This window comes from Macaca thibetana, chromosome 8 (assembly GCF_024542745.1).
Source record: "Macaca thibetana thibetana isolate TM-01 chromosome 8, ASM2454274v1, whole genome shotgun sequence".
NCBI lineage: Eukaryota > Metazoa > Chordata > Mammalia > Primates > Cercopithecidae > Macaca > Macaca thibetana.
This window is the reverse complement of record NC_065585.1, coordinates 121,871,558-121,896,015: the sequence shown is the minus strand read 5'-3', so window position 1 is coordinate 121,896,015 and position 24,458 is coordinate 121,871,558. Positions and strand designations below refer to the sequence as shown.

The 24,458-nt window shown below is 49.5% G+C and overlaps 1 protein-coding gene across 4 annotated transcripts in view; it reads right to left on the bottom strand.

Annotated features, from left to right (window-relative positions):
* The window catches only part of GFRA2 (GDNF family receptor alpha 2), a 99,622-nt gene that overhangs the window by 54,892 nt on the left and 20,272 nt on the right, over window positions 1-24,458 (bottom strand). For all 4 annotated transcript variants that reach the window (XM_050801472.1, XM_050801474.1, XM_050801475.1 and 1 more), the window contains one exon: window positions 3,429-3,783. In XM_050801472.1, coding sequence (XP_050657429.1) covers window positions 3,429-3,783 — 355 coding nt within the window. The remainder of the gene's footprint in view (window positions 1-3,428; window positions 3,784-24,458) is intronic.

The following is a 24,458-nucleotide window of genomic DNA, read 5'->3' as shown; positions in this document are numbered from 1 at the left end:
TTTTCCAGTTCCTTCAAGGTCCAGTTCCCGTCTGTTCCATCATTCCATGCAGCTGTGTAGGGCGCAGCCCCCAAAGGTCACTTTAGCATTCAGAAGAAGCAGCGAATGTGTCTCAGATCATGCCCCGATCTATCCTGGTTGGAGGTTATGTGACCCATCAAGCCTCCCCTTTATCCCAGCAACAAAGAAGCTCGGAGCTCAAGTTCAGTCACTATGGCAAATGGCAGCGTGGCCACATCTGCTCCCTCCTCCTCTCTAAGGCTGGCCCTCCTCATTGTGGTATGCATAGTTTCATCTTCAATCACCTCAATTGGTTTGTGTAGGCAGTAAGATATATTTTTTTTAAGTAATCAAAAGATAAAAACCCACCTTCTTCACAGAGCTTTCCCTGAGCCCTGCAGCTAGCTCTGGGATCAGGCCCTCCTCCAAACCCCAGGAGAGCTTGTTCTGCAAACCACACAAAGTAGCACTTCCCCTTCAGCGTGCACAGGGCCCCGGCTCTCCCTCCCCATCTCCCGTCTCTCTGCAGCCCCTGGCCCTGGTTCCTTCTGAAGAAGCTAGCTGGTGCCCAATGCCTCTACTTCTGCCTCCCTGCCAGGCCTGGGCCCCCTGCGGTCCATCTTCCACCACACAAACACACGTAAACATGCACATACACACAGGCATACACAGGTATACACACTCTGTGAGACACCACAGCTCGTTCACCTCCTCCCTCTGAAATCCCCTTCCCTTCCAGTCTCACATCCCACTTCCTTTGCCCCTCCCTTAAGCACTGGTGTTTCCAGTAGATTTCTGCTTCCACTGTTCACTCCAAGCCTTATCACTTAAACACTGAGGATGCCCAAATCTTCAGGCATCTCCAGCCCAGACTCCCTCCTGAGCTCTAGCAACCCCTCCTAGGCCATCTCATTTACTGCTGTGGCTTTGACCACCAGCAAAGTACCCAATAACTCCCAAACCCATCTCTTCTTTCCAGCCTCATTACTGAGGTCAAAACCCACAAGTCCAAGTGCCCCCTAGGTGTTGCCATGAAGGTGGCAATAGTCCCCCAGGTCCCTCAAATGCTGCATGTCCAATACCACCCCCACTGAATGGCTCCATCTCCCCAGAGTTACTCAACTAGGAAACATGGTAGGCACCATCCATTTATCCATTCAAGTAACCTTATGGAATGCTCACCACATGCCAGGATCTACATGCAGGACGGGGTATGGAGTAAACAAAACAGAAATAGTTCTTGCCACCAGGGTTCTATCTCCAGGTGACTTTCAGCCAGTCACCTAGTCCCATCAAGGCCACTTCCCAATTTCCTCTGAAATAATCCAGTTTTCTCCATACCCACACAGTCTGGAGCACTCAATAATACTGGAAAGAAGCAGTTTAGCTGGAATCTGACTCTGAAATGTATGGCTGTGTGACCTTCAGCAAGTTACTTTCTCTGTAACTTGCCAGATGTATCCTCACTGACAGATAAAGATAATAGTACCTACCTCAGTTTTGTTGCAAGGATTAAATGAGACATAACGCCTCTAGAACAGTGTCTAGAACACAACAGGCAATCTATAAACACCTGCACCCACTTCTATCCCCATTTCTCCAGCAGCCTCCCCCTCACTCCCATCATGGCCCACTCTACCTGTGCCCAACACCTGCAGCTCCCCAGAGCCCAGGTCCTCTCCCACTTCCACCCCGTGCCATGCTTTTCCAACAGGCTTCTTCCCTGGCTTTCTCCTTCTTGTTTCCCAAGGCTCAGCTCAAGGCCCCCTCCCCTCCCCGGGACACGCAGGATGTGGCAGATGCCCCTCTCCTGTGCTCTCTCCTCTGGGAGCCCACAGCCTCATCCCACTGAATTGGGATCACCTCTCCCTTTGTCTGTTTCCCCTATATCCTCAGGCCTTAGGATCAAGAACTGCACACAACAGCATCTCAATAAATACTTAGCAAACAAAAAGGACAAACATGAGAATTACATAAAGCCAAATTTCAACTAAGTATAACCATGCACCTCCCTCCAAAAAAAAACTACCTTCCTAACAATGAGGCTACACTTGTTAAGCACTAACTGTATTCCAGGCTCTGTGCTGAGCTTTGGACATACGTTATGTCATCTAATGTTCACAATAACCCTGTGATGTGAGTATTTTCATCCCTGTTTCATAGGTGAAGGGACAGAAGGTCAGGAAAATTTTATAAACTTGCTCAAGATTACACAGCTAATGAGCGGTAAAGTAAGGATTCAAAGCTAGGACTGTCCGACTCCAGGCCCCATTCCTCACCCCGACCCATTCCTCACTCATATGATCCATTGAGACTGGATTATATCTCAATACAGAGTGAGCTGCCTCTTTGTTTTATGAGAGCACCCTTCCTGATAGCCACGTGACATATGTTGGGCTATTAGGCAGAAACTTTCTTTAGAAGTGGGACTAAATTGTCTAAAGGCCATATATGTATATATGTATCTGTGTGTGTGTGTGTGTGTGTGTGTGTATATATATATATATATGTGTGTGTGTGAGAGAGACAGAGAGAGAGAGAGCCAGTTCACTCTGTATTCAGGTCTGATCCAGTCTAGTGTCAGGGTGAGGAATGGGTCCTGGAGTCGGACAGTCCTGGCTTTGAATCCTGACTTTACCATTCATTAGCTGTGTAACCTTGAGCAAGTTTACAAAATTTTCCTGACCTTCTGTCTCTTCACCTATAAAACAGGAGTAAAAATACCCAAGTCACAGGGTTATTGTGAACATGAGATGACATAACGTATGTCCAAAGCTTAGCGCAGAGCCTAGAATACAGTAAGTGCTTAACAAGTGTAGGCTCATTATTAGGAAGGTAGTTTTGGAGGGATGCATGGTTATACTGAGCTGAAATTTAGCTCTATATAATATATATATGTAAGTATATATATGTGTGTGTGTATACATGTATGTGTCTATATACACACACACACACACAAACACATATATGTAGAGACTGAGTCTTGCTATGTTGCCCAGGATGGTCTCAAACTCCTGGCCTCAAGTGATCCTCCAGCCTCAGCCTTCTGAGTTGCTGGGATTACAGGCATGAGCCACTGCACCCAAAGGTCTCTTATTCCAAGGCTCAAGGAGTCTATGGTTTTCAATTACAAGCTCCTTGGGTTGTTCGTTTTGGTTTCCCCAGCTGAGCCAAGAGTAAGCAAAAGATAAACCTGTTCTGAGTGAATGAATGAACGAATGAATAAAGTAGATGGATGGATGCATGGATGAATGAAATGGAAAATTCACTTTGCACATGTCCAAGTCAGTTTTACCCTTTTTGACACCCTTTCTGCTGGACTCAGAGTCATAATTCGATGCACCCCAAGGAATGCAGAAAAAGGAAAACACAGCCCAGCAATGCAAGCTCCCTCCTGCCAGCACCCCCGGGGCTGCCGCGGCACTCACCGGCACAGGTGGTCAGTCCGGCACACACCGCGCAGGTCCAGGCAGTTGGGCTTCTCCTTGTCCTCGTAGGAGCAGCTGGGCAGGATGGTTTGCCGGCGGCGCTCAGCACACGCCTGATCTTGGCAGGAGCAGAAGAGCATGCGGTAAGTGTACTCGCTGGGCACCCGGTCAAAGAACTGGCGCAGGGCCTTGTGGCACTTGCGGCGGTTGCAGCGCTCGGTGGGCGAGATCTCGCGGTTGCAGATGGAGATGTAGGAGGAGCGCAGCTTCTTGCAGTTGTCGTTCAGGTTGCAGGCCTTGGCAGCATCCAGGCAATGGTTGCTCTTGGCGCTGACCACCGGGTCTGCCCCTGTCCCTGGAGGAGGAACAAGAGTGCAGGTCAGAGGCCGCACAAGCATGAGGAGGACGCAGCTGCCCCCTTGCTGGGAGATGTCTCCCAGTACTTAATAGGCTTCCATGTGCCCGCTCTGTGCCTCAGTTTCCCCCTTTGTGAAATGGGGATCATTTCACAGGACCTACCTCCTAAAGCTGTGGTGAGGAGTAAAGGAGTTAATATACAGGTTGAGGGAGTGCTTAGGAAGCGCCTGGTGCAGGGTGAGCTATACCATGGCAATCTAGGACAATAGTAGACTTAAAACTCCTCACAAGCCTAAAAGGCAAGCAACTAGGTGTGTATGGCCCTGTTTACAAATATGGGAAATAAAGTGACCGGCTCAGCGTCATACAATGGAGGGGGCCCCTATGCACCCACCAGCAGGACACTGGCATTTGGGGTCAGACAATGCTCATGATGGGATCGTCAGCAGCCTGGGTGCAGACAGCACACACATGCCCTCCTGAGGCATTCTGGTGAGAGCCAGATGGGAGATCACCTCACCCAACCTTGTCATTTTACAGATAAGGAAACTGAAACACTGTGTGGGCAAGGGGCCTGCCCAAGGTTGCCCAGCACAGGAACCCGAGTCACACCCAGAAGTGCAGTTATGCCAGCGAGAACCTTCGATGTAAGCTCCTCATCCACTCTTCATCCACCCTACAAATGCTTTCCAGTATTTCCTGAGCACCACTCTCTCCACGCAAGGTGCCTCACTCGGAGTAAGGCAGGCTCAGGCCATGCATCCCTCTCACATGGGCCAGGCGACTGAGCACTTCCAGCACACAGTTCCTGGTGTTCTAATCACTTGCCCATTAAAGATTGATCAGGTCCTACCTCTGCACAGCCCTCTGCCGGGTGCCATGTTAGATATAAAAGTGCAAGAGGAGGGCCCACTCTGGAAAAGCTCACAACTCCAGCCAGCAAACCAAGAGGCAGAACAGCACAATGGCCAAGGCTGGCGGTGTTCTAGAGGTTAGCCATCGGCATTCAGCTCCTGGCCCTGATACTTACTGGCTATGTGACCTGGGACAAATGGCTGAACCTTTGCCTCAGTTTCCTTGTCCACAAATTGGTATCTACCACACAGGGCCTTCGTGAGCAAGAATGAGACGGTTCATTTTTTTCTCTCTCCCCTACATCATGATTTGCTGTCTTCTAGACCATTCCCATCAGCTATCACATCACCCATCTTCAATTAAAAAAAGACCTCCTCGTGACCGTATCCCTCTTAAGCTACCACTCCATTTTTCTGCTCCCCTTTAAAGCAAAACCCCTCAATCGAGTTGTCCACACCAGCTGTCCCCTGCTCTCTTCCCATTCTCTCTTGGACCCGCTTCAGCCGGGCATTTGGCCCCGCCTGTCTGATGGATGCTCGGGAATCCACGGGCCTCATCTCCCTCAGCCCATCGGCAGCACTGGACACAGCCGATTCCTCCCTCCTGCCTCCTTCCACTCTCTGCCGGGCTCCCTGCCACCTCCCCACAGTCTCCTGCTCAGCGGGCTTTGCTGGTCCCATCTTCCATACCCAGGACTCAGCCTCCTTTTCTCTACATGTATCTTCTCCCTCGGACTCTCAGCTCATCTCATGGCCTGAAACACCATCACTGTGCTTCCAACCCCCAGATTTATACCACTGGATAAGAGCTCTGCCCTGAGCCCCAGACTCATCTGTCTATCTGCCAACTCAACACTTCCATCTGCAAGCCTAATACCCAAATCTCACCCTTAACACATCCAAACCCAACCTCATATTTCCCCCCAAAACCTAGAGCTTCCCTCCACCTCTGACAGCCTTCCTCATCCTGCTGGAAACAACTGCATCCTTCCAATTGCCAGCGCCAAAACTCCCGGCGCCTCCTTGACTCCTCTCTCATTCACACACTGCCAAACCCTGGCAGCTACACCTTCAAGATACAACCAGAATCCAGCCACTTCTCACCACCGCCACTGCTGCCGCCTGGATCCGAGCCACTGACACTGTGCCTGTTAACAGCCTTCTTCTCCCAGCCTCCTGCTCTGCCCTGTGCCCCCATACCCCACCCCATGACAATCTTCTCTCATCACAGCAGCCAGAGAGAACCTTCCAGAACCTATGTCAGAGAGCCATCGCTCCTAGGCTCCAAAACCCCCCATGGATTCCCCAGCTCATTCGGGGACTTCAGCATGGCCTACACACCTCTATATGTGTGCTGTCTGATTTGCTGTGGCAGAACAATTTGTGCTTTCTGAAATGCTGTCCACTCACCACACACGGCTGCTGAACCTGAAATATGGCTAGGGCATTTCACATGTTCACACAAGGCCTTGAAACACACACCAGATTTTGAAAATGTAATAACGAAAAAACAATGTAGACTGGGCACGGTAGCTCATGCCTATAATCCCAGCACTTTGGGAGGCCAAGGCAGGCAGATCATCTGAGGTCAGGAGTTCGAGGCCAGCCTGGCCAACATGGCAAAACCCCGTCTCTACTAAAAATACAAAAATTAGCTGGGCATGGTGGCACGTGGTAGACTACACCCAGCTACATGGGAGACTGAGGCAGGAGAATCACTTGAATCGCTTGAACCCAGGAGGCAGAGGTTGCAGTGAGCCAAGAGCACACCACTGCATTCCAGCGTGGGCAACAAAGGGAGATGCTGTCTCAAAAAAAAAAAAAAGAAAGAAAGAAAAGAAAGAAAAGAAAGAAAAAAATAATGTAAAGTATCTCATAATTTTTTACTTTGATTACACATCGAAGGGGTATTTTTGATCTATGATGTTAAACAAATGTAGTAATAAAAAATAACTTCACCTGTTTCTTTTTTGTGATTACAAGCAAATGTAGAATTATATATGTGATGCATATCATATGTCCATCAGCCAGCAAGGCTGTATATGGCCTCACCTTCTATTCCTTTCTCCCAGCTCATTTCACTCCATTCCAGTCAACCCAGCCTCCTGGATATTCCTGGAACACTCCCATCATGGCCTGGCCACAGGGCCTTTGCACTTACTCTCCCCTTGGCCTGGAAGTCTCTCCCTTCCAACCACTATCCTCATCTACTTCAAGACTCTGTTCAAATGTTATCTAATATGTGAGTCCTTCCTGACCACCCCACACATAGTAACAACACCCCATGCACATTCCATGTACCCACTACTCTGACGTGTTTTTCCAACAGCACTCATCACTATCTGCCATGGTATGTACTCACTTACTAATTTGTTTGTTTGCATCAAATACAAGCTCCAGGAAGGCAGGGTTGTGCTCAGTGCTGTGTCCCTAGTACCCAGTGTTTGACACGCAGGTGCTATGCAATAGGTATTTAAGGGGTGATGGAATAAGTGTATTTAGGCCAGTGTCTATTTTACAACAAGTGCTCAAAAAACGTTGACTAATATTATTAAGCAAGCAAAATGGTACAGAGTAGACAACAATGATCAATGCAGGACCATGTGGGGCCCAGCCCAGACCTGAAACTTGGGGGATGATCAACGAAAACTAAGCCATTCACCCCAACACTTTGTCTGGCCAACGAGTCTCTTTTTTGAGTCAGAGTTTTGCTCTTGTCGCCCAGGCCGGAGTGCAATGCCACAATCTCGGCTCGCTGCAACCTCTGCCTCCCGGGTTCAAGTGATTCTCCTGCCTCTGCCTCTGCCTCCTGAGTGGCTGGGATTACAGGGACCTGCCATCATGCCCGGCTAATTTTTCTATTTTTAGGAGAGATGGGGTTTCACCATGTTGGCCAGACTGGTCTTGAACTCATGACCTCAGGTGATCCACCCACCTCGGCCTCCCAAAGTGCTGGGATTACAGGCGTGAGCCACTGCGCCTGGCCAACAATAGCCCTTTAAAGGCAGAAAGAGAAAAGTGCCCTCTCTTCTTGTTGTAAAAATAAAAGAGGGGAGGGTACATCCAGACAAAAGAATCTTATTCTGTGATAAAAGGAAATGAGCTATCAAATCATGAAAGGACATGGAGGAAACTTACATGAAAGGAGACATATCACACCCTATGATTCTAACGGTATGACACTCTGAAAAAGGGAAAACAGGGAGATCAGTGGCTCCCAGGAGTCAGTGGGGAGTGGGGGAGGAAGAGGCAGAGCATGGAGCATTTTTAGGGCAATGAAACCACTCTGTACGATACTGTAATGGAGGATGCATGCCATTAGACATTTGTCCAAACCCAAAGAATGTATGACACCAAGAGGAACTCTAATGTAAACTCTAGGCATTGCCTCATAATGATGTGTCAATGTAGGTTCAAGAATTGTAACAAATGCCTCCCTCTATAGAGGGATACTGATAGCTGGGGAGGCTGTGCCTGGGGAGGAGTAGCAGGTAGATGGAAACTCTGTACCTTCCTCTCAATTTTGCTATGAACCTAAAATCACTCTTAAAGAAATAAGCCTTTTACTTTAAAAAAAAAAAAAAGGGGGGGGCTAGGGGAAATTAAGGCAGAAAGAGAATCAAAGGAATTGATTGTTTTCCCAATCAATCCATTAATATATAGTCAATGAGGACCTACTATGTGCCAGGCACTTCCTCAGACGCTAAGCCTGCAACCCTGCCAGAGACACAGCTAGGGACAGAGGACCAGCCCATGCCAATGTGAGTTCTGTGTCAGGGAAGTCAGGTGCAGAGAGAAAAGCATCCCGTCCAGACCTAGGGTGGGGGGCGGGGGCGGGTCCTGGAAGCAGTGATATCTCTGCTGAAACCTACAGGAGGACTCAGAGTAAGTGAAGACAGCAGAAAAAGGATCTCAGGCACAGAGGGGAGCAGGGGCAACCGCTGGGAGGAGCTGCAAGCAATTCAATATGACTGAACATGGAAACCAAGGCAAGGACTGCCAAGACAAGGGCCTTCAGCCACGTTGGGGCATGTGGCCTCTCAGACAATTCCTTGAGCTGCTACCAAACCATTCTGCCCAGGCCAGAAGGACCCCAGGATCCCTGTCAACACTAGGGCTATTGTGGGGACACTGCCTCTAAGGGTCAGGTTCTGCCAAGCCAGCCGTGGGATGCACCTGTCAGAGGCTGGCTGGCTGCTGGCTGGAGGAGTGGAGCGGCCTGGGGCCAAGGTGGAGGAGAGACAACAGGAGGGACCCCAGAGAGGAGGTTAGCAACTGCAAGCGTAATGGCAGCTAATTTAGGACTGCGGCTGCCCCCAGGTTCCCCAGGTGCTCCGCTCCCACTCCTCTCAGCAGGTTCCTGAGCTAGTGCTGGTGTAATTATAGCCTCCGTGGCTTCCATTTGGAGCTTGAACAGTGAAAGCTTTTGCTAGGGGGCAGAACATGTAAACTCCTGGGCCAAAACTTGGTAAATTTCCTAGGAAACAAAAAAAAAAAAAAAAACGAGAAACGCAGCTCCTACCTGGTTACCAGGAAGATGCCCCCTCTAATCCTCCTGGCAGGAACTGGGTTCAAGTGGGCCGGATGATGGGAGAAAGGCCCCCAGGAGCGGGCCTGGGCTCTGAGGCTCTGCCAAGCACCTCGCCAAGGAGGCAGCCTGCACTGCGTTTTCATCATGAGGGAGATGGTGGGGTTAGAGCTCGTCACAGGGACAGCCACTGCCACCTGCAGCAGGCTAACTGGACGCACACCCCTTCCGACACAGTCACTGCCCTGCCATCCACCCTAAGGCTCCTGTCCCTCCTGTCGGGAAGGTGAGTCCCCACTGGGAAGAAGGAGGTAGGGGATTCTAAACACAAACCTCACCTACCAAGACCCCTCACAATCCTTGCCTGACACGGAGGCTACAGCCCCTGAACTAAAATGTGCAAAGGGTGGGGAATGGGGATTCAGGAAACCCAGCCCCTTCTGTCTCCCTGCACCTAACCCCTGCACTGAGAGCTGAGACCACACAAGACCTGAGAAAGATTCGGGAGCTAGAAATTGATCCCAGGCCTGAGCTGGCCCTGGAGAGCCTGAACTCAACACGTGCTCCAGCGTGTCCTGGTGGGTCTCCCAGGCCGGCTGAGAACAGCCTTGATGGCCAAGGAGTAAATGGTAAACAGCTGCCCAAGGGAGAGGGAGGAGGGATTTAACAACACTTGGCCTTCTCCAAAACCTGTTAAGTCATCCTCCCAGCCCCCGGCTCCTGGCCCTGGGGGACACTCTAGCTTCTTCATCTCCTCCCCTCCTCCTCCCTGGGTAAGGGCCAGGCCCGGGGAGCGCAGCCAGCCAGGGAGCACAGCCAGCAGCAGAGGGGCAGGGCCAGCTGGGGGATGCACAACCAGAGGCTGCAGCTCAGCCTCCCCAATAGCCCTGCCCCAGCCACACCCAGCCCAGCCTCTCCTGTTAATTCCTGGGGTGCTGCCCTGAGCCAAGAGTCCATCTGCACCACTGAGTTGTGGTTCCAGACAGTGGAACTCCCTATCCCCAGCAGGCAAGCATATGAGTGCTCTTTAAACTCACATTCTTTAAATATGTATTTAAACTTTTTTTTTTTTATTTTTTTATTTTATACGTATATTTTTATTTAAGTTGATTTATATGAAAATAATAATTATTTTAAAAATAATTTCTACTTTTAGATTCAGGGGATACATGTATATATTTACTACATGAGTAAACTCCATGATACTAAGGTTTGGGATATAAATGATCCCATCATCCAGGATAGCAGACATGGCATCAATCTAAATGCCCATCAACAGAAGACTGGATAAAGAAAATGTAGTACATATACATCATGGAATACTACACAGTCATAAACAAGAATGAGATTATATCCTTTGTAGCAACATGGATGCAGCTGAAGGTCATTATCCTAAGAAAATTAACACAAAGTAAATATGTATTTAACTTTTATATTGAGACAGGTTTACCAAACTTCAGTTTCCTATCTCGTTTTGGTCATATTAACAGTACCACCTCTACTACTGACATTTAATTAATTTTTTCTTTAAATTCCTTAATGCTTTTTTTTTTTTTTTAAGACGGAGTTTCACTCTGTCACCCACTAGAGTGCAGTGGCATGATCTCAGCTCACTGCAGCTTCTGCCTCCCAGGTTTAAGCGATTCTCCCGCCTCAGCCTCCTCAGAGTAGCTGGGATTACAGGCACCTGCCACCACACCCGGCTAATTATTTTTTGTATTTTTTAGTAGAGACGGGGTTTTGCCATGTTGGCCAGGATGGTCTCGAACTCTCAGCCTCAGGTGATCCGCCCGCTTTGGCCTCCCCAAACGCTGGGATTACAGGCATGAGCCACCACGCTGGGCCTAAATCCCTTAATTCTTAAATAATGAATCTGTTTAAATCCTTATTGACTCACCTTTTACATTTTTCAATACCTATCTAGGTTTATCCTAAATGATAACACCTACATTGGTTCTGAAATTTTCTAACACATTAGAATGCAATAAAGATAAAAATACATATTTGTCGGCCCCATCTCCCATTCTAGCAGTGGTGCGCAATGCACTCAGAGGAGGAAGTCACTGGTTTAGAGAAAAGATGCTTGACCTCTAGTGCATTTGTGACTCACAGGCCCCACTGAGTCAGGAGCTCTGTGGCTAGCACCCGGGCATCTGGATTTCACAAGTTCCCTGTGATTCTGAGGCCACCTTCCAAAGACTGAGAACCAATGCTTAGGGGAGGCACAGGGCTGCCCTTGGCCCACTCCCCAAACACACACACACACACCTCACCCAACACACACACCTCACCCAACACACAATTTGGCAAACCCACCCTTCACAGAAGATGGTCTGTGGCCAGCTATTGTCACCTAAGCACACCCCCCAACGGTTTCATCCCCCTCTGCCACCTCCCGACAGAGAGGATCTTTAAGGTAGACTTTCCAATAACAAATGAGCCTGTGGGCAGAAAGGAGAGGCTCCCCATCCTGTAAAGCTTCCCAGACAATGAGGACCCAGGTGTTTTAACCACCCTTCCTGCCTCCCAGGAAACTGCCCCTCATCCCATCTGTAGCTGCAGTGTCTGTCCCTGAGCCCACCCTTGGCCCCTGGGCCAAGATGTAGAGCTCTACTACTTAAATAGGGGTTAAAGAACGTGGTTCCTAATTCTGTCTCTGCTTCTCCAAGCTGAAGAAGACCCTAGGTAAATCTTTGTGCCTCTCTCGGTCTCATTACTTTTTTTTTTTTTTTTTTTTTTTTTTTGAGACGGAGTCTTGCTCTGTCGCCCAGGCTGGAGTGCAGTGGCACCATCACGGCTCATTGCAATCTCCGCCTCCTGGGTTCACGCCATTCTCCTGCCTCAGCCTCCCAAGTAGCTGGGACTACAGGTGCCTGCCACCATGCCCAGCTATTTTTTTGTATTTTTAGTACAGATGGGGTTTCACCGCGTTAGCCAGGATGGTTCTCGATCTCCTGACCACATGATCCGCTCGCCTCGGCCTCCCAAAGTGCTGGGATTACAGGCGTGAGCCACCGCACCCGGCCTCGGTCTCATTTCTTTACCTGAATAATGACGGGTTTTGAACTGCATAATCCCTTACATTTTGTGCCTCTCCCACTTGCCCACCCAATGCACCAGTGCGAGACTCTGAGGGATGGAGGGCCAGGGAAAGCCTTGCTGTCTCACCTCGTTTCTTCGAGCCGGAGCCACAGGTCCACCGTGGCAGGCTAAAAGGAGCCTACTCTGGTACTGTGCAAACTCAACAGCATGTGTGCACACCAAAGAACACACCCACACAGACACCCAACAATACCCACCTCTCCCGGAGTAGAACCTGAGTCCCTGCATTAGTAGCCGGTCAACAAATATTTTCATACACCAACTACATGCCAGGCCCTAAAATCCAGCTATGTGCAGGAAAGAAAGAATCTTCCCTCTCCTGCAGCTTTCACTCTAGTGAGGGAAAGACTGATAGTAAACACATAAATACATAAATAAGATCGGCCGCAGTGCCTCACACCTGTAAACCCAACGCTTTGGGAGGCCGAGGCGGGCGGATCACTTTGGCCAGGAGTTACAGCCTGGCCAACATGGCAAAACCCCGTCTCTACTAAAACCACAAAAATGAGTTGGGAGTGGTGGCGTGCACCTGTAATCCCTGCTACTCGGGAGGCTGAGGCAGGAGAATGGCTTGAACCCAGGAGGCAGAGGTTGCAGAGAGGCAAAATCGCACCATTGCAACTCCAACCTGGGCGACAGAGTGAGGCTCAGGCTCAAAAAAAGAAAGAAAGAGAGAGAAAAACAGAGAAAAAGAGAGAGACAGAGAGAAGAAGAAGGAGGAGGAGAAGGAGGAGGAGGAAAGGAAGGGAGGGACGACAGGCAGGCAGGGAGGGAGGGAGGGAGGGAGGGAGGAAGGAAATTTAAAGAAAGCAAAATAAGGGAATTTAAAAGAGAATGACCAGCTGGGCACAGTGGTTCAGCCCTATAACCCCAGTACTTTGGGAGGCTGAGGTACGTGGATCAGTGGAAGCCAGGAATTCAAGACCAGCCTGGCCAAGAGAGTAAAACCCCATCTCTACTAAAAATACAAACATTAGCCGAGTGTGCTGGCAGGTGCCTGTAATCCCAGCTACTCCAGAGGCTGAAGCAGGAGAATCGCTTGAACCTGGGAGGCAGAAGTTGCCGTGAGCCAAGATCACGCCACTGCACTCCAGCCTGGGAGACAAAGCAAGACTGTGTCTCAAAAAAAAAAAGAAAAAGAATGACCAGGGAATGAGGGAGGGCCTTTCCGAATAGATGACATCAAGTTGAGGTAGAATGACTAAAATGACGGGCAGTAATGGACCACACACACAAAAACATGGAAAGGGAATTCTAAGCAAAAGGAGGAGCAAGCACAAAGGTCCTGAGACAGCTATGAGCTTGGCACATTCCTAGTCAAAACGAAGGGTAAGGTTGCCGGAGCTTCCCGGAGGAGGCAGAAGTTAGAGGAAGTAGAAGTCAGAGGGACAGTCAGGAGAGACCTTGGGGAGCAGGTAAGAATTTCAGATTTTATTCTAAAATGCAAAGCGCTGGAGAGCATTAAGGAGGAAGGCGCATGATCTCATTCACTGACACATGGAACTGAGGGTATATCTGAGGGTGGCAGGCAGAAAAGGAGACCAGTCACAGGCTACTGCAGTAGCAGGAAGCTAGTGGAGGCTGGGGTGGGGTGGTGACTGAAGAGAGGGCAAAAGGTGAGCCCATTCTGCATATAATTTAGAGATAAAGCCAACAGGATTGCTTATATTTTGAGTGGGAGGAGAGAGAGAAATCAAGAAAACCTCTTGGGTTTTTGGCCTGAGCACCAAGTAGATGGAGATATCATCTCACTAAAAAGGAAAGACTTGGAAAGAAGAGAGGCAGAATGAAATGGACCATTTTGTTTTTGACTTAAGTTTGAGATGTCTATCACATGTCAACGCGGAGATGTTGAATAGGCAGAAGGGTCCACAAGCCAGGAGTTCAGGAAAGAGGTCTGGGCTAAAGACGCAAAACTTGGCATGGTTGACACTGGAGGCTGTAGAAAGTCACATAACTCAGTGAGGCTCCCTAGGTTGGGGATGAGAACAAAGAAGAGGAAGTAATTCAGGACAGAACTCCATTATGTTCAATGGAAGCTGGAAAGGAGTGGACCTTAAGCTGGTGGAAAACCAAGAGATGCTGATTTCATGGAAGGCAAGAGTTTCGAAAAGGAGGATGGTCAACTGACACTCCCAAGTAATTAGGGGCATAAGGGTGAGTGGAGGGGCAACTCACAATGAGATGCAGAATAAATAAACTCAGCAGAGTTGGAAGGAAGACAGAAAGGGCAGCTAGAGAAAGGGAGGGTCCAGGAGCAGAGACTCCAGGGAGTTGCCCCTAATCCCAGCCCTCCCTGTAGGGTTAAAGCCACCATGACCATCACCTCCACACCTCATGCTGGATGACTGTCATCTCCACACCTCATGCTGGATGAGCATCACCTCCACACTTCATGTTGGATCTCCTCATGGGGCATCCAACCCCAGTCTGCCCTCAAGATCCATTTATTTTTTGCAACAAACACTTACAACCCACTGTGTGGAAAGTAAGGCTGGACTGACAAATAAAACCACCAAGTCTCCTGCCCTCCTGGTGCTCACATTCTAGCTCAGGTGAGAGATCACAAGTAAACAAATGGAAACTTTCCCTTTTGAGTGTGGGGTCCCAGAAAAAGCAGAGACCCTGGTCCAGCAGTGGCTTGTGGGGAAGATGGAGGACCTGGCTGGGCCACTATCAGAGCAAGTGTGCACAGGTTGTGTAACCTCTTTGAGCCTCACTTTCCTTACCTGCAAAACTGAGATAGAATACCTATCTGCCTACACAGAGGACTACGCTAAGAGAAAAAGGGACAATGTGGATGAAAATACCCCTTACAGTTTCCAACCCTTAGTGCACAGGCAATGATGCTTGTTTTAAAAGGTGTCACCTGGCCAGGCGCAGTGGCTCACACCTGTAATTCCAGCACTTTGGGAGGCCGAGGTAGGCAGATCGCTTGAGGCCAGGAGTTCGAGACCAGCCTGGCCAACATGGTGAAACCCCATCTCTACTAAAGATATGGAAATTAGCTGGGTGTGATGGTGCGCATCTGTAATCCTAGCTACTCAGGAGGCTGAGGCACAAGAACTGCTTGAACCAGGGAGGTGGAAGTTGCAGTGAGCTGAGGGCTCTCACCACTGTATCCCAGCCTGTGTGACAGCACGAGATTCTGTCTAAACAAAAAAATAAAAATAAAAATAAAGCGTCCTGTGACTGGAAAGGTCCTCCCTCCCATCTCACCTCTCAGGCTACCTTCACATTACACTGCCCTGCTAGGAAAAGAAGACAGTCCCTTGTGCTCCTGCCTCTACACACTATGCTGCAGAAGATAAAACGGTCCCCAGTCTTCCCTTCCATAAGCAAAAGATCTTCAGGGCTTCCTCTGCTCCATCCCAAGCAAGATCTCGGGGCATCTTCCTCCCTTCTGGGCCCCTTCACCACCGGGAGTGGGGGCCAAGAGCACCGTAACATCTAGCTGGAAGCAATACATCAGTGTCCCCATCCGCAGGAGCTGACAAGACCAACCCCAGAGCCCTGCCTCCCAGTCCTCTCAGTTGTCAATCAAAGCCCAAGGATCCGGTGGGACCTGAACCCTTGTCCCCTACTGCTCTGTAGGTCAGGGTGCTCACCCTCCTCAAATCAGTCCTGGGAAGTCTTAGTCCAAGCTTCCTTATAATCTCAACTTTCTTTCTGAACTTTCCCCTCATTCCCAGCCCCACCATGACACTGGGACCACCCAGCGCTCTCCAGGTGAACCTGCATTTTTGGAAGCAGGTTAACCCGCCAAAAATCAATTTGACGAATGGCAAATACACTGAACATCAATTTGAAATAAAATCAATTTGGAACCTTTCAAATTGCATTTTATAGTTTGTCAAATTTTAACCACACTTAAAATGCTTTCTCCAAGTTCTCAAATTTCAGGTTAGTCTTAATTTTGTGGTTCTGACAACTAAAAATTTAAGTTCTATTCTTTCACATTCAAAGGAATTTTTTCAACCACTTTTGAGTGCCCTATTTCTTTTGAATATAGTTTTGGTATTTGGGGTTTTTTTAAATATTTGAGGTTTTTACCGTTCTCACACCAATTCCCACAATGATGAGTTGGGTTTAATTTTGTATTTGTAACCATTAAAAACCAAATTTGAGGCATTTCATATTGATGCGATAACCTAAATCTTTCCTCAGCATTTTTTATTTGATGGTGTAGAGAATGGACATAGGATTTGAAGCACCCATCATAAGCTAAACTTTTGTTTACATGAACTCATGACCCTTAGCTCCCCAAAAGCTGAATATATCTTAAAATACAGCTATGAAGACCATGTGCAAAAATCTTCAAAAGCCATGAAAACCATTAAATGTCAATTTCTAAAACTATGAAAAACAATTCAAAGACTTAGTTTGGGTAAATCAATGCATTTTGTAAAATCAGTGACTTTGTTATTTAGCATCCTAATTTTGAAAGAAGTGGCCACTGGGCAGCTCATGGATGGCTGGGGGTCTCCTTTCTCCTCATCATTTCTGCCCCATCTGTCCTCCTGGGAAGTTCATGTCATCAGCTGCCCCCACTCCTCTGGAGGCTGTCACTCACCAACCCTGCCATTCCGCTCTCTCAGGAATGACCTCACACCTGGCTCACCATCTCCGGTTCATCCCTTCCCGGGCACCATTCCTAGAGGACTCCACGCAACAGGGACAGTTTGTCTGCACAACACTCTATCCGCCTCCAGTGATCTCCTCCTACCCTTAGCTCCCCATTGCCATAGTCATATCCTTGACCTTGACCTTCATCAACATCCAAATCCCTGTTGAAAGGCTGACATCACACTTTCCAACCTCAGGCCACCCTCTCCTCACCTTCCAGCTCCCTCTCTGGAATTCCCACTCCAGAAAACCCTCAACCTCTCCCAGACCCTGACCCACTGACCCGGCCACTTGCTCTCCCTCACCCGTCCCCCTACCCTGTCCTCAGTTCCTCTTTACCCAACCTACATTTCCCAGCCTGCACACAACACCCTGAGCTCCTCAGCCCCTCTCCTCCTCCTCTCTTCCTCCATCATAGTCAAAAACCAATAACCCCAGTGAAACCCAACCACCCCAACTCCATGCTGGCTCCTGAGCAGCCAAAGGTCACTAGGTAACACACACACACACACACACACACACACACACACACACACACACACGGGCTGACTGGTCTCACTTTGAAGTCCCAATCTCCAGCTCCAAATGCCTTAAAGCAGCCATTTCTCACCTTCCCCTGCTTAAGCTAATTACCTTGTGTCTTGGTCTGTTTAGGCTGGTATAACAAATATCAGACTGAGTGGCTTATAAATAAATCACAGAAATTTATTTCTCATGGTTCTCAAGACTGAAAAGTCCAAGATCGAGGTGCTGGTGGATTTAGTGTCTGGTGAGGGCTCACTTGCTTGTTCACAGACAGCCGTCTTCTGGCCGTGTCCTCCTCACCTGTCAGAAGGGGCAAGTGAGCTCTCCGGGGTCTCCTTTGGAAGGACACTAATTCCATTCATAAGGGCTCCACTCTCATGTCCTAATCACCTCCCGAAGGCCCCACTTCCTAAAACCCTTGCTTTGGGGTTTAGGATTTCAACCTATAAATTTGTTGGTCAGCAGGACCAAATATTGAGACCATAGCACCTTCACTCGTATTTGATGAGAAAATAGATTTGGACAGAAATGCCCTCGCCTTCTCACCCACCAGTGACCAGCCTGTCTCACCTGGACACCCAGCTCTGCCTTCTCTCTGTTGGAAGGACCCAGCTCCAGCCTCGTCAAAGGCTGCCCTGCCATGCGTGCTGGTGCATGCCACAGGGACCCATCCCTCCTCACTTACTGAAGACATCACTCCTGAAATCGCCCCTTCCTGCTTACATCCTTCAATTTCACCCTTTCTCGGGATCTTTCCCAAAAGTTACAAATGTGCCACCATCATTGCTTTTCTCAAGACAGAACAAAACCAAAAGCAAAGCCTTCCCTTGACCACCGCCCAGCCCCCTATTTCACTCCTCCCCTTCCTAGCAAAGCTTGAAAGAGTAGATTTCTGGTTGCTGATTTTACCTGCTCCCTTCACATTTTCTCCTCCATCCTCCCCACATCAACATTTCAACCTCACCCTCCAAGAACGATATTCTACCAAGATCATGGGAAATGGCAGAGGGAACAGCTAGCCAAACGCCTGGGTGGGGTCCTGCCTGTGGGGTCCTCCCTGGGTGGGACCCAGGGAAGCACATGTGGCTGGAACCTTTTATTTTAAGAGTGATGAGAAACCATTGGAGGCATTGAGACAGAGGCTTGCCTCAATGCCTCTGTCGCTGAATCAGAAAGTCACTTCTCTAAACTTCACTGCCTTGACTTCTGGGTTGCATCTGACCAGGCTAACCACTTCCCCTTTCTTTTTATTTATTTATTCATTTTTTTTTAAGACCTAGTCTTACTCTGTCACCCAGGCTGGAATGCAGTGGCATGATCACAGCTCACTGCCACCTTGACCTCGCGGGCTTAAGCAATCCTCCCACCTCAGCCTCCCGGGTAGCTAGGACCACCCGCATGTGCCACCATGCCTGCCAGTTTTTGTATATTTTGTAGAGATGGGGTTTTGCTATGTTGCTCAGGTTAGTCTCGAACTCAAGAAATCCGCCTGCCTCAACCTTCCAAAGTGCTGGGATTATAGGTATGAGCCACTACACCTGGCCCACTTCCCCTTTTTTGACACCTCTACTTGTCTTGGCTTCCCTGACACAGCTGACTGATTTCTCCCTCCCTCTCTGGCCCTAGTCTCAGCTGCCTTTGCTAGCTCTTCCTCCTCTACTTGGTGAGACCCAGCCTCGCTCTCTCCTGACTATACACCCTCCCTCCATGATCTCATGGTTCCGTGGCTTTAAACACTATCTATATGCTACTCACTCTCAATCCATGTATCAACCCTGACCTCTCCCCAGAACTCCAGGCCTACCTCTAACTGTGTCCTTAGCACTTCCAGGGGGAGACCTAATTGGCATCTCCACCCTAAAACGGCCAACACAGAACTCTTAATTTCTGCCCACTGAACTTCCCAATCTGTTCCTCCCCTCATCTTCTCCATCCTAGTAAATGGCACAAGCAGCATCACTGTTGTTCACGTCCAAAATATCAAGTTATCCATAAATTCATCCCACTTCCCTTCAACTCCACCTCCAAAATATATTCCAAGCCCATGCATCCTCTCCATCTCACCTACGACCGTCTGCAGCAACCTCCTAACTGATCTCCCTGGCTCCACTCTGCTCTGTGCCCACCCCCATGATCCATCCTCTAGAGTGCAAGAGTCATCTTTTCAAACACATAGATCATACTGTGCTAGTCAACTGCCTCAATGCCTCCAATGGTTTCTCATCACCCAGCCACATGTGCTTCCCTGGGTCCCACCCTCCACAGGCAGGACCCCACCCAGGCATTTGGCTAGCTGTTCCCTCTGCCATTTCCCTGATCTTCCCATGGCTAGATCCTTCCTGTGAGTCAGATTTTGGCGTTCCCAGTCACCTCTGTCCCATCATGCTATTTTTAATTCTCAGCTTGGCATTCTTCACTATCTCACATGTCTTGTTAATTTGTTTGTTGGCTTGTTTTCTATTCTTCTCTGTCTCCAGTTAATAGAAGAACATAAACTTCATACGAGCAGCACCCGCCCGTGTTGTTCGCTGATGTATCCTCAGCACCTCGAACAAGGCAAGGCCCACAGAGGGTGCTCAGTGAATATCTGGGGATAAATTCACACACCTTCCTTCTGAGCCTGAGCTCCCTGAGTTACCTCGGAACCCTCCAGACACAGGAGGCCCCAAACACACGAACCAAGTGCACTCCACTCATTTCTGTTGCTGATCAGGCAAAGATGGCCTCCCTTTTTCTAATGCCCCTCCCTGTTCACCCTTGAGCCCTCTTTCCACGGCTCCCCTAAGAGGATGAACAAGGGGCTGGGGAGTCATTGCTCTGATAGTCAGAGCTGATACTGTTCTGAGCCACTCTGGCCCCACCCCCCCCCCGTCCCTTCTTCCCTTCCTTCCCTATCCCTTCAGACAGAAGGCTACTGCCAAAAACCCACAGCCACTCCCACACACACTGACATGCAAACACACACCACACCACACACACACACAACACCCCATACACTACCCCATACGCACCTACAAACACACCCACACATACCACACACTATATACACTACCCCATACACATGTACACACATCACACACAACACCCCATACACTACCCCATACACACACACTATATACACTACCCCATACACATGTACACATACACACCTATACACACCACACACACTATATACGCTACCCCATACACATGTACACACACCACACACACAACACACCATACACTACCCCATACACACATACACACCACACACCACACCCCATACACTACTCCATACACACTAACACACACACACCACACACGACACCCCATACACTACCCCATACACTCCTACACACATGCCACACACACCACACACACACTATATACACTACCCCATACACACCTACACACACACCATACACTACCCCATACACACACACATCTATACACATACCACATACACCACACTCCATATGCTATCCCATATGCACACACACACCACACACACGATACCCCATATACTACCCCATACACACATACACACACACACAAACACACAAAACACACCATACACTACCCCATACACATGTACACACACACACCACACACAAAACACACCATACACTACCCCATACACACGTACACACACACACCACACACAAAACACACCATACACTACCCCATACACTTCTACACACACACCACACACACTACACTACCCCATACACACGTACACACACCTATACACAAACCACACCCCATATGCTACCCCATACACACCTACACACACACACCATATACTACCCCATACACACGTACACACACACCTATACACACATCACACCCCATATGCTACCTCACACATACCTACACACATAAACCTACATACACACACCACACACACCCCATACACCTCACACACCTACACACACCACACACAACACCCCATACACTACCTCACATACACCACATGTACCACACCACACACCTACACACACACCACCCCACATATACATCACCCTACACACACCTACATACACACCATACACCACACACACATCCCATACACTACCCCATATACGCCTGCACCCCATGCACACCTACACATGCCATACACACAACACCCCATACACTACCCCATAGACACCTACACACACACCATGCACACCTATAAACACATGACCCCACACATAAACCACCCCACGCACCTACATACCACACAGACAATACCACACACACAACACCGCATACACTACCTCACACACACCACCCCACACATACCTAGACACATATTACACATACATACCACACTTCGCACACTACTGCATACACACCTACACACACCCCTACACACACCCCACCACACACAACACCCCATACATTACCCTATACACATATACACACAACACACACCCAACACCCCACACATACATCACCCCCACACACCACACAGACCACACATAACACCCCATACATTACTCTATACACATCTACACACATCCTTACACACACCACACACCTACACACACCACCCCACACATACACCACCCCACACACCAACATACATGCACACACCTACACACACACCACCCCACACACACCTATGTACACACCATACACAACACCCTATACACTACCTCACACCCACACACCACCCCACACACACCTACACACACTACACATACACACCACATACACAACAGCCCATACACTACCCCATACACACCTACACACACACCTATGCACACACCATCCTACACATACACCACCCCACACATACCTACATATACACCACACAACCCACACACTACCTCATAAACACCTACATAACACATTACCCCACACATATACCACTCCACACACCACACACACCCACGCACACACCTCGTACACTACCTGATACCTACACAATACACCACCCCACACACACACCACCCCACACACACACGCAACACACAACACCCCATACACTACCTCATACACACCTACATACACACCACCTCACACCTACACACTACACACACAACACCCCATACACTACGTTACACACACCTACACACACACCACCATACATACACACCACCCCATATTACTTCACACACACCCCTACACACAAACGGCCCACCCACACACTCCACACATACCTCATGAACATCACACCTATGCACACCCTGTCCCACACACACATCACACACACCAGCACACATACGTTACCCCACATCCACACACGCTAACACATACCTACACACACAAACACCTACACACACTCCACCACTGACACACATTACCTCAAACACATACTACATACCACACAACCTACATACACCAACACATACATTACACACACTGCCATGCACAGTACCACCACACACACATCACAGGCACTCCATACACTATCTCACACACACCCCACGCACACCACTACAGACACACACACACCACCTCACACCACACACACGCATCACATATACACACACACCACCACACACACATCACCGCCTACACATATCACCATGCCCACACACACACACCACCTCACACACATCACATACACACACCACCACACACACAAACCACTGCCTATACATATCTACCGTCTCTACACACACACACACACACCCCCCACCTCTCACACACACACCCCATGTATATGCCATGCATACTTACACTCTCCACACACCAGACACACACACGTGTTCCCGTCACACAGTGACCCCTCTCCCGCTGTTGCTCGCCGTGCACAGCATGGGGTTACGGGAGCGTGCACACACGGGTGGGAGGGGAGTGCCCAGGGAAGGTGCTCACATCCTGTTTTCTGAGCCGGAGCGAGTGCAGTTGATGGCGAAGCCAGGGCGTGCTCAGGGAGCACGGAGCCCCACCAGTGCCGTCTCAGGAGCAGCACCGAGCAGGGGCATCCGGCCAAGAGCTACCCCGCACCCCAGGTGCTGGCGGGGCCTGCCCCACACATGGAAGGAGAAGCAGGCAGATGGCTCCCTGGACGATGTTATTTGGAGGGTACCAGAAAATACATTCATCCAAAAAAATCTCACTTCAACCACAGCACCTGAAATACTACCATGAAAGAGGCTTTGGTGGGAGGGGACACTACATTTGTTCCCTCCTGGTCTTTCTCATAGCAATTTCTCACTTGGACACAAAGGCAACCAAAGATGAAGTCACCAACACTCTGCTCACACCTTAGTGCCGGCAAATCCTTCTACCCACTGACAAGAGCCTGAGGTCACTGGTGTTGACGGAGAGAGCGAGCAGACGAAAACAGAAGAGGGAAAATGCCGATCCCTCCAGCTTTGGCCCCTGCAGAAAGGGAAACTGCCTTCCTCCTGGCGGCCCCAAGCACCGTGAGAGCCGCTCAGTCACCTGTCTCCACCGCCTGACAGTTCACCTCTCCCTGTCCCCACAGCCCCCGCTCTCTTGCACCCCACACCCACTCCCTGGCCATCAGATGAATTCTCCCTGAAAGGGGAGGTGTCGGAGGTGACAGAGCTGCAGCTAAAGCCCAATTTTCGTTGACACTCAGAGCCTCTGACAGCTGTTAGAAGAAGAATGTGATTTTGAAATTTAAATAACACACTTCTGCATTCGGCTCAGGGAGACAACCTGAGGATAAGCAGTTTATCGCCCGAGCCACCGCGAAGGGGGCAGGGAGAGCTGCTGCTCTGCTGTTCTTCCGCTTCTTCCCTGCCCTCAGCCCCGTGCCCCCACCTCATCACAGGGTGGCCTCGGAACGGGGTCTCTGAGAGGCACCAGCCCGACCTGCTGAAACATTAAAGCCTCACCCTGTATTCTTTTGCTCAGCAGCCCAAGGAGAGGAGGGGGTGCCCACACAAAGGCTAGGTCTCCTGCCCCCAGGCCTGGGGCGCACAGAGGGAGCCGACCCCAGGAAGGCAAGGGGCTTCCCTAGACACCTGGCCAAGCAAAGCCGGGTCCAATCCTCCCCCAGCCCCCACCAGGCCACAGGGGTGTCTTCCTGGGGACTGACTTTTGAGCCCAGGGATAAGTCTCTCCCCACACCAAGGGCAGACCAACTCCTCCCTA